At 39.2% G+C, this 12,098-nt stretch overlaps 1 protein-coding gene across 1 annotated transcript in view; it reads left to right on the top strand.

The window, feature by feature from the left end:
• The window catches only part of LOC150082305 (apoptosis-resistant E3 ubiquitin protein ligase 1), a 254,272-nt gene that overhangs the window by 173,205 nt on the left and 68,969 nt on the right, over window positions 1–12,098 (top strand). Inside the window, exon 9 of the mRNA XM_090379226.1 lies at window positions 3,530–3,660. Coding sequence (XP_090235352.1) covers window positions 3,530–3,660 — 131 coding nt within the window. The remainder of the gene's footprint in view (window positions 1–3,529; window positions 3,661–12,098) is intronic.

Here is a 12,098-nt window from a genome sequence, read left to right as displayed (position 1 = left end):
AATCAGCATTGCAGTTCTTTGCCTTAAGCATGTTGTTGACACTGAACAATTGTTCAATATAATATGTGCATGCCTTATACAGGATGTCTCAAAAATACACGGCATAATTTCTGGAATGAGTTCCTCATATGTAGACAATAAAAATATTTTATATCAACATAGTTCCGGAAATGCTTTGTTTCCAAGTTTTGAAGGTCTGTCTATGACACTTAACTGTTCACATCACCTTATAGTAATTGTTCAAAATGTCCACCTTCTGCCTGAATACAGACCTCACATCGACGTGTCATGGACTCACAAACTCTCGATTGCGGTGAGTTTCCACATCAGCTACTGGAGTCGAATACACCTATGACTTTAAATGGCCCCACAAGAAGAAATCTAGTGGATTTTAAAACAGGTGAGCGTGGAAACCAGGCAGTTGGTCCACCTCTACCTATTCACCGACCAGAAAACCTTCGATTCACGTAATTGTGGGCTAGGCGGCTGAAATGTGTGGGAGTGCCATTGTGCATGAAGTGTGCTTGTTGACGAATGATGTAGAGTGCCGCCCAAGAAATCAGGCATGTTGTTTTCCAGAAAGTTTCTGTACGCCTGCCCTGTGAATTTGTTTGGAAATACATGGGGCCCAAATAACTTATCACCAAAAACACCTGCCCAGATGTTGAGGCTGAACTGCTGTTGGTGATGTGATGGAAGAATTGCATGTGGATTTTCTTCGGCCCATACATGCTGATTGTGAAAGTTTTGGATTCCGTCTCATGTGAACTGTGCTTCATCTGTGAATATCACTAAGGCAGGAAAGTGAAGAGTTGTACCACACTGCTGCAAGAACCACTGGCAGAACATTACTCGCACAGGGTAATCTGCTGGTGACAAGGCCTGTATCCATTGCAGATGGTAAGGATACAGTTGGTGTTCTCGCAACACTCTCCAAATAGTTGAATGTTGAACAGCCAGTTGCATTGCTATTCTGTGTGTGCTGATTCCAGGAGTGGCATGCACAGCATCCAAAATCTCCTCCTCTACTTCAGGAGTCGTAGATCTTGGTCATCCTCTGTCAGTAGCACAAGGTGTAAAGGTCCCATATTTACAAAGGCGGCGATGGATACCTTCAAACGTTTTCCTGTCTGGACATCTTTGTTCTGGGAACCTTTCGTGGTACAAACGACGAGCCTTCGGAGCATTGCCGTCTGCCAAATTGCACATAAAGTGCATATCCGCTTGCGCCTGATTTGAGTACATGGTCGGAATGGAAAACTACCAGATTCTGTCAGTACCTTGTGATGAAGGAAATCACCTGTGGGAGATAAGACATTCCGGTTAATAACTTGGGAACCAAGCATTTCCGGAACTATGTTGATATAAAATATTTTTATTGTCTACATATGAGGAACTCATTCCTGAAGTTATGCCGTATATTTTTGAGACACCCTGTATATTGCACCATATTGTGATTTGATTAGTATTAATGGTGGCAGTTGATGCAAGGAAGCAAAGTTATACAGCAACAGCAAAAAAAAAAAAAAAAAGCCATACATCTGTTGATTTCCCTCTAATGATTTGTTAATCCTTAAATTTATTAAAACTACCCATTTCACAACACCATATGAAAGTGTGTCCGTCCTGGCTGAAATAAAATTTTCACGTATCTTTCTTATAGCCATCCTTTTTCAATTTAAATTTGTCTCTTTAAATTTGTGTTCACCAAAGAAAGGGTAAGGAGATATCTTTGGTATTAGTTTTACTGATTGATTTAAAGCCTTCAGCAATTCAGTCATATCTCCTTGCAGTTGTCTAGTTTCCAGATGCTGTGATTTGCATAACTGAAGCCTTTCTTGATAAGAGTGCCCCTGATTAACCTTGTTGCTGTTATCTGCACCTGTTACAACAGATCCACATCCTTATTAAAATGAAGCTTTCAGACCTATATGCTGTGCTCAGATGCAGTCTAAACTATTGCTTTATACAAAGTACTTGTATATAGTATTTATGATATGAGTAAACTTTGTGTATATCTGAGAACAGCATAATTTTCTCTTAAATGAGTTATGGTGATTCCTCTAAATGTGGTTTCCCCCAGTTTGTTCTGGATATATGTGTTTATGGAAGAAAAGAGAGGTAGGGCAAGATTCTTGTTGATAGTTTGTATCTGCATACATACTATGCTAACTGAACATCACAAAGGAAATGATGCATTTGATTTTCTTTTCTTATTGCAGTGTGCACGCAGCATCCAGGAAGGATGACATTTGTTTCATAAGATAAAACCAAGTTTTTATCCTGTGAAACAGTTGTATCAAAAGTTAGGAAATGTAATGTGATGCTTATATTATCTAACTTGTTGTATTTTATATTTATTTTATATTCATTAAAATCCCATCAGGATTACAGAAAGAGATCAGAGACTATATAACCAGGAGGAGATCTTGTACATCTCTTATGCCAGGCCTATGAAGTCCAGACCTGATACCCACTCCACTCCTCGTCACTATGAACCTCAGGGAGTTGGTCATATGACTACTGAATGATTGGTTTGGTTTGGTTTTTTTTTAGGAGCATTAGCAACTAAGGCCATATTGCTCCGGAATATGCGGTGGTCATTCCCTGACCTTTCCGCATCCTCCGTATTTGGTGGTGACGTGCTCGAACCCAGGCCTAATCAAGAAGCGTGTGGTACTCACTGCTGCTCCTTCCCACCTGGCTACGGAGGTGCCACTACTGAATGATTAAAGGTTAGCTACTGGTATGCAACTAAGCCCAAATTAAATAAATTATATGCTAAAACCTTTTCACTATGTTGGAACAGATCAGTCAAGGTGTATACTGGCTGTGATGTTGTCTGGGTAAACAAAGGTCCCCATAAGGAGAGAGGAATTTCTCTGGCTAGAGCTAAAGATCTAACAGGAAATAAGACAGTACAGAAAAAAGAGCACAATGGAAGTCTGTTAGTCTGAAGGACTGATGTTATGCTATCATAGGGACATCTATATCCACTTTTTTTTTTTTTTTTTTTTTTTTTGATTTGGTAGTTGTTGGCGCATCGGCTTCTGTGGCCATATTGCACCTCCCAAGGTTTTTGCAGTACTTTGATCCAAGCCCGAGGCGGGAATCGAACCCGCGACCTTTGGGTTGCCGGGCAGGTACTTTACCCACTCGGCTAGCCCGGTCGGCCTATATCCACTAGGTATAATAGATTTGGGTGTCAATGATCACAAGATCCTACCAGCATTCTGTATATATTGGTCAGTGTGCAAATAACTATATTATGGATAAAGAAATTTAGTTGGTTTGGAAAAATTATTTAGAATTTGACCATTCTCTAGAGATTCAAATGACATTGAAATTTTAATTATGAAATTATACAATTTCAATTACAGAAACATGTCAGTACCTGTTTATGAAGCCTTGAGAAATATAGTTGTTTCCTTTGTGATTCAAATGCAGTTTTTTTTTTTTTTTAAAGAACTAAATGATTCTTTGTTTAAATTGAATACACTGCATATAGTTTTCTTACATTATATTTTAGGAGAAAAAGCAGCCATGGTTCAAAAGAACATAGCAAAAAAACATAACATATGGTATGAAGCTAAGCTTATTTCCATAAAAGGGGAAAGGCTACAAAGGCCAAAGAAAGTTTATTGTTACATATCCCCAAAAGTAAGTGTCAGTTTGAAATTACTTATAATTCAGCTTTATTTAATCCATATTTTAATTTTACATTCACATTGAACTATTTTTTTTTAAATTACTTTATATGTATTATATGAGGGGAAACTCAAAAGTCTAGAATTTTTTTGGCCATGGTGATGACTGATGCTTTTCTTCACAATAATGATTTGCCCATTCATAAACTTATAGGTGTAGTATGCAGCTGTGCTGATATACACGAGTTTGCATACTAACGCATATACTGGGGGTCAACAATGGTTGCTTTTCAGTAGAAGCTGAAACCCTAAATTTACACTGCCACAAGTGTAAATTTAGACAATTGTAACCTTGTTTCAACTAACTTACCCTTGGAATGTCTTGTCTTAATAACAGAAGTATGTACTGAGGTCATTTTGAGTGGAAAAGGTAAATCTTTATTATTATAATTTGCTTGATTTTAAAGGCTGTTTTCATTTATTTTGATAACTAAATCGTTGTTTAAGCATAAACTATTATTTTGTTGACCTTTATTTAACATTAAAATTTAAATGAGTAAAATTTCATTGAGAACGTAACCCCTGTTTTTATCATTATGTCTATGGAAAATTGGTCCTTGAGGTTGTCACAGACATTCTCTCAGATATGCCAGACAAGCTGTACTTTGCTACCTGGGAGTCTAAAATGCTGATGGAACTGATATTCGGGTGACACACAAGTCAAGTGGACCCAATTTCGGCGAAGTCCGGACGGTCTGACAGCCAAATCCTCTGCTTGCACCTTCACGATGGTGGGACTGTTAGTAATCCTGGGTATAACCACCATGCACAAGTACATGGTGAGTGATCACCCAGGTGTGAACCAACGTAAGCAGGGGTCGAGGTGTGGCACCCACACCACATGGAGGAACACTGCCCTCTATGTTACCAGGCAGTACTAGGTGATAGCTGACTCTAATCAACCGGTGAAATACCACCACTTTGCTTATTGGAGACTTGAAGCGGTGGAACCCATGTTTAGTCTCTAGAGCTTAGTAGTAGTACTAGTAGTAGTAGTGGCATATGATGCAAGAAAGCAAGTGTATGAGCTTATGCAGCATCAGCCAAAAAAAATCAAAAAAATCACACCATTCCCTCCAAATGCCTGTCCAGTTCCTCCTTAAATTTATTCAACCTATCAACTTCCACAATGACAGATGGAAGTTTATTCCAGAAATTAACCACCCGCTGGCTAAAGGCAAATTTCTGCACATCTATTCTACATCTGTCCTTTCTTAATTTGAATTTATGCCCCCTTAGGTTCGTAATCTGAACAAGTGAAAGGATCCCATCAGAATTCAACGTGCTCAACCCATTCAAGGCCTTATACACCTCAGTGAGATCACCGTGCAGGTGCCTAGTCTCCAGCCACTGCAATTTGCAGAACTTAAGCCTCTCTTGGTAAGAGGATCCCTTCATTCCCCTCACCAATCTTGTAGCCCTTCTCTGTACACGCTCAAGTAAATCTACATCCTTCCTGAAATGAGGCCTCCAGACCTGTACGTAGTACTCAAGGTGTGGCCTGACCATTGCCTTATACAGAGGGACAATCACCTCCTTTTCCCTGCTAGCAAAATTCCTATATATCATTGACAAAACCCCATGACCTGCCCTGACAGCCTGTCTGCATTGCTCAGAAAACTTCATATCTGACTGCACAATTACTCCCAGGTCTTTTTCATTTTCTACCACCTTAAGTGTAGTACCACACAGTTGGTACGTTTCTCTGGGGTTACTTCTACCCATATGCAGTACTTTGCATTTGTCAAGGTTAAACTTCAGTTGCCACTTCTTAGCCCATCTGCCCAAATTATCTAGATCCTGTTGCAGTAGCACACTGCCATTACTGTCATTAACAACCCTGCCAACCTTTGTATCATCTGCAAACTTCGACATTAAGCCTAATATACCTTCATCAATATCATTGATAAATTTACAAAACAACAGTGAACCCAACACCAAACCCTATGGGACTCCACTAATAACATTAGTCCATGAAGAGCCGCACCCATTGATTACCACCCTCTGTCTTCTCCCACTTACCATCCTTTTATCCATTGTAGCAACTTACCCTTAATACCATTCTGCTCCCATTTGTACAATAGTCTTCCATGCGCAACAGTGTCAAAAACTTTCCTGAAATCCAAATATATGATATCAAAATTATTTTTTGCATCCAGTTCCTTTGTAACCACATCATAATATCCTATCAAATTTGTCAGACAAGACTTTCCCTTAACAAACCCATGCTGTGTCTGAATTATTGCTGCAGTCTTGTCTAGATGATCCTCCAATTCATCTTTAACCAGTGACTCCATAATTTTAACCGGAACAGAAGTTAAACTAACTGGTCTGTAATTACTCATGTCACCCTTCGATCCCCCTTTGTGAATTGGGGATACATTTGCACAGGTTGCGGTCAACCCTTCCCTATCTCTTCCATCATGCAGTATGATTGATGACTTTTGAGGTTATGATGAATGTCATGACGAGATCCAATATTCCTTACATTTCAAGGGTACAGCTCTAAAACGGTGTTAGCAGTCCGGCCGCTAGTTAGTGCACCGGACCAAACCTATTGGTAACTCGCTAGAAGCTTCCGGATCAGCTAGTGTATAATCTTGCTACCTCTACTCTGCCAGATAGTGACTGAGGGAGTCCGAGTAGTGTGTATGCGGGGAGCATTGTCAAGGCCATGTTATGTCAAGGATCTGGGTATATTCTTACCATGTGTACGCCATATCCAAAAATTTCATTACTTCATACAGCATGTCGCACTCACCTTTTCTTACTATTGAATACACCATGAATTGTCAAACTAATAGAGTAAGCTTATCTGCAAAAAGATTTAAACCTCCCAAGCACTTCCTAATTCATTTCACAAATATATGTGGTCTCAATTCTAATCTCAACGATGTCCATTTCCACTTGCAGTCTGCCAAACCCCATGTACTTTTTCTGACAGAATCTCAGTTATCGGTTGATTCAACTACTGCTCATCTCAGATGCCCAAATTATTCCCTGTATGATTCCTTTCGCCTCAAAGGTGGTACTTGTGCATATGTCCATTCTGATATTCCCTGTCAGAGACGTGGCAATTTGGAATCTCCTCTCTTTGATCTTCTCTAGCTTAAAATCTCTCTACCTCATTGTGTCAAATTCATCTGTTGTCTGTACCATTTTCCCAACTCCACTAATCACTTGGAGCTCTTTGACTTCCTCTCTTTGCAACTTGACTTTCTCCAGTCCAACTTTCCTAACAGTGAGGTAATTTTCCTTGGTGATTTTAATGTTCACAACTCCAGCTGGCTTCCGTTTTCTAGTCACACCGACCCAGTAGGTAGAGATGGTGAGGCTTTTGTAATTATTAATGACCTAGCACAGATTGTTCATTTACCTACAAGAATACCCGACAATCCTAATCATACAGCCAATACGCTTGATCTTTTTCTCACAAACAACCCATCTAAGTACACTGTCGAAGTGAGAGGTCCTTACGGCACTTCAGATCACAACTTGGTGATTGTCTCTTCTCCAATGGAACCTTTATCTCATGGCTATTCGCAGCCTCCTGTTGTTTGGCATTACAAGAATGCAAAATGGGATGACCTGCGAGACTTATTTTCTTCTTTTCCTTGGTCGGATTACTGTTTCAAAACTTCTGATGTCAACATTTGCTCAGATCATGTCAGTGAAATTATTCTTGCAGGAATGGAATCCTTTATCCCACACTCCACTTTAAATTCTCGTCCTTTATCTAAACCTTGGTTTTCCAATAAATATGCTAAGGCTGTTCAAGAGAAGAATGTTGCATATCGTAATTGGCTTGTTTCTAATTCTTCAGTTTCATTTTCTGCCTACACCAAAGCTCGCAACAATTGTAAAGCAGTTATTGATCAGTCCAAACTAGAGTTTCAACAGGCTAAGAGTAGAAAACTTGCTTCTTGCCCTAATGGTAGCCGAGCATTCTGGTCTCTTGCCAAAACTATTGGCCGCAACTTTTGCCCATCTCTGCTCCCACCTCTGTCCAAACCAGATGGTTCTGTTGTCACTTCAGCCAAGGATAAAGCTTACCTGCTAGCATCCCATTTTTCTTCCAGCTCATGTATTAATGATCTTGGTAAAACACCTCCCACCATTCCCAACACGCTCCATTCAATGCCTCCTGTGGTCTTCCGTCAAAAGAATATCAGAAGGATTTTGATGAATCTTGATGCTAAGAAAGCTCCAGGTCCTGATGGTATTTCTCCACTTGTTCTCAAAACCTGTGCTCCTGAACTTACTCCTATTCTTTGCCGCCTTTTTTCACTTTCTTATTCCAAAGGTGTTTTTCCTTCTGCTTGGAAATTTGCTCATATCCAGCCAGTTCTTAAAAAGGGTGACAAATCCCTCCCATCCAATTATCGTCCCATTGCAATTATTTCTACTCTTTCTAAAGTAATGGAGAAATCAATTAACCACCAACTCTTAAACTACCTAGAAACCTTCCGTCTGATCAACGATCACCAGCATGGATTCCGTCAGTGTCGATCCACTGGTGATATTCTGGCTTATGTTACCCATTTATGGACTAATTCAATGGAAAGGTTCGGTGAAACACAAGTAGTTGCTCTTGACATCTCAAAGGCTTTTGATCGTGTTTGGCATAAAGGTCTTCTAAACAAGCTTCCATCTTATGGTTTGCCAACTGTTTTTAGTAATTGGTTATCCAGTTTTCTCTCTGACCGCTCACTGAGGGTGATAGTAGGTGGCTCTCGGTCTTCTAACTTCTCCACTAATGCCGGTGTCCCCCAAGGTTCAGTTCTTTCCCCCACCCTTTTCCTCTTGTATATTAATGACATTCTTCCATTGACTGGAAATCCTATCCATAGTTTTGCCGATGATAGCACGTTGCATTCCACTTTCCATTTTGAGAAACCTTGTCCTGCTCAATCAGCTTCAATTTCTCGAAACTTTGCTACCAATTCCTTAAATGCCGATCTTCAGGTAATTCTCCAGTGGGGCAAAGACAACTTAGTTGATTTCAACCGTTCTAAAACTCAGTCTTGTCTTATATCTCGCAAAAAGGATTCTTCTGCTCCTATGCTTATCTTTAGTGACACTCCGATTTCTAAGCAAAATGGTATATCTCTTTTGGGGATTACCCTGACTTCTAATCTCTCTTGGCACAAGCACATTACAAATATTGCTTTCTCTGCATCTAAAAAACTTGGTTTTCTCTTTCGCTTTCAGCATTACTTTTCTTCCAAACAGCTGCTCACTCTGTATAAATCGCAAATCCACCCTGCCATGGAATATTGTTGCCACATCTGGGGTGGTGCCCCCAAAACCTCTCTCAGGCTTCTTGATTCCATTCAGAAAAGGGCAGTTAGGTTAATTAATGATTCATCTCTAACAGAGTCTCTCCACTCGCTTTCTCATAGATGTACTGGTTCTGCTGCATGCCTCTTCTACAGATACTTCCATGGGCACTGTTCTTCTGAATTGGCTTCTATAATTACCGCTCTCTCTTTCAAAACAGTCTGAACATGCCGCCACCAGCCAACATCCATTTACTGTCCAACTTTAAACCCACAGAACCAACTTTTCATCTTCCTTGTTTATTCATTCAACTGCCGTTTTCTAGAACAACCTTCCTTCATACGTATTTCCTGAAAATTACAATCTACAGAAGTTCAAGTCCAATGTCAACAAATATCTTCTTTCGTCTTCTCAACCTCCAACCCAAGCACGGTACCAAGTACTATAGGTTCTAATACCTCTCATGCTTGGGGTTCACATAATAAAAAATAATAAAAAAATAAATTCCCACTTTACAAGTGTGCACTAGGAACCAATTATCTTGTAAAGTCGGGAACTACCTTAAGTAATAAATGTTGAAAATGACTATCTCTTAACTTCATACATCTCCTCACTCATTTGTGAATATCGTTGGTTATGGAGCTGTGGACATTTGAAGTCAAGAATAATTTGAATAAATTGGCGTAATTTCATTGTCAATACATGGTGGCATGTGTTGTTGAAAGCATAAAGGTATATTAGTAAAAGTATATTGCAATCATTGCTTTCCTGGTCAATCAAATGAATTTGCTGGTCCTCAACACTTTAGATTTGTATCTGTGTGGGGTGCACAAAAGATCTGGTATAAAGGAAGATTCCAGTAACCAAACCTGTATAAAGGACAACAATTCCCCCCATCAATTGAAGCAAGCTACATGTTTAATTTACAAACAAGTTAGGACATGTACTCAGACTGAGGATATTTGTTTATAATGTTTACTGGAATTTTTAACAATTATCAACAGTTACTATAAATTCATTGATAAATATTTTATGTGAGCACATAAGTAATAAATAATGTTATGCCACCAGTCTTTTATCATTACAGAAATTTAACATTCAGATAATGATAGCTCCAATTTGAAAAATGAATCACTTTGACTTTTTCATTGGAATTGGCCTTTGAAATGAGCCTTTGGAGCCTTTGAAATTGACTTAAAGTTGTGACTCACCCTGTATGTAATACTGAGATAGCTCAACATTAGGAGCACCCCATCCACAATTTAATGTCTGCTGCTACTGCTACACTTTAGAAACAGTGTGCTACAGTGTAGCACACTGTTTCTAAAGGAAGAGCATGATGCTATGGCATTTAGTAGATTGATGATATGTGTAGGGAATGAGCTGTCAACTACACAAGTCCAATGAGGTATGATCATTGAGGCCAGATTACTAATGGTGAGTAGCTCAGACATGCAATGACAGCAATCTTTTGTGTATGAAGAGTGGCCAACTATGGAAGAACTACCAACCAGAGATATGCAGGTCAACCACATGCTATCAATCAAAGGGACAAAAAGAGGATCCAGTGTGCTGCTCAGTGGAATGGGCATGCTACAGCAGAGCAACTAACCACACAATACAATGCAGTGGTGGCATGAACACATTTGAATGTGGATCATATGTTGGACACTAACACAGTTGGCCTCTTACATGCAAATGGGCCTCCAGGAGTGGAGTCATTACATAGTGGACGACTGGAAATGGGTTGCTTAGTTTGATGAATAACATTTACAACTCTTCCTGAAACCAAAGCATCTTTCAACAAGGCAGTGCTCTATGTCACAGAGATGCAACTCTGTTGAACTGATGTAACAAATATTCTGGTTGGTTCTCTGTTCTCCCATGGCTACCAATTCTGTCTAGTCTTAGTCCATTGGAATGTATTTGATGTTGTGGAATGGTCCATTTGGCACCTGGGTTCAGTACTATTGAATGCCTGACAGTTGTGGGATGCAGTGTGGTTAGAATGCGTTACCATACCTTTGGACATCCTCCAACCAAAGCGTGATCACACAACTCTGCCTTAATATGTTAAAACTTTACCAAACATTCTCCACCTTGAGAGGTAATTTATTCCATTGTTCTACAACACAGTCTGAAAACAAACTCATGAAATCTGGCTTTACTGTTTCATGTCTCGTTCTCTGTTCATCTCCTTCAAAGGTGCTATACATTTCAGTCACAGGCTCCCCCCCCCAAGGTATCTGATTACCAAGCTTTGTAGTCCATATCTTCTAAACGTTTTAGGAATATATAGTCCAAGTGTGGTCTTTCCATTATCTTATGCAAAGAAATAATGTTACCTGATGCCTTCTCTACTTTTCCTTGATAATGGATACCCAAAGTTGGATCTGAAACATTGATAAGAATGCAGTATTATTCAGTATATTGAGCATGCCTTTTGGCAGGAAATAGGTTTGAGTTTTTTTTCTCTAATTTCTACTTTAGTATCTTGATAAACTATATAAAATTGCATACAAAAAAAAACATGCACTCAAGTGTCAAGTTTTTAATAAATTGAGTATTCATTCCATCTAATGCCTTTTACTCTATTTATTTGAAACTCAGTTCTGATAACTGATCTACACAAGTGCTTTTAACTGTATTATTGAAATTAAAGTAATTTTTAAAATTTTTATAGTGTGTGTGTGTGTGTGTGTGTGTGTGTGTGTGTGTGTGTGTTTTTATGAAACCCCAAACACGAAAGGTATCAAAACCTATTGTACTTAGTACCGTGCATGGGTTGAAGGAGAAGTATGGGGGGAGGGGGATGCCGGGGGGTGTGTGTGTGTGTGTGTGTGTGTGTGTGTGTGTAGCAAATTGGTACTTAAGAAACATATCCTCAAAGAAATATATTTCTTTGAGGGATATGTATTGTATTATAATATGTCTCAAAAGTTTCAAGACTGACTACATAAAAAAGAATACTAGATGTTAGCATTTTTTCCATCAAATTAGTCTCCCCACATTAATTATTGCCTGTTTTGCTGAATTTTATAGAGAAAGCTGTGTTTTTCTGCCAAAAGCTGTTGAATGGATACCACTATATTGCAGTGTTACATTATCACT

Source organism: Mastigoproctus giganteus, chromosome 8, assembly GCF_048544385.1.
Source record: "Mastigoproctus giganteus isolate SK-2022 chromosome 8, ASM4854438v1, whole genome shotgun sequence".
Taxonomy (NCBI): Eukaryota; Metazoa; Arthropoda; class Arachnida; order Uropygi; family Thelyphonidae; genus Mastigoproctus; species Mastigoproctus giganteus.
This window is presented reverse-complemented; position numbering and strand designations above follow the sequence as displayed.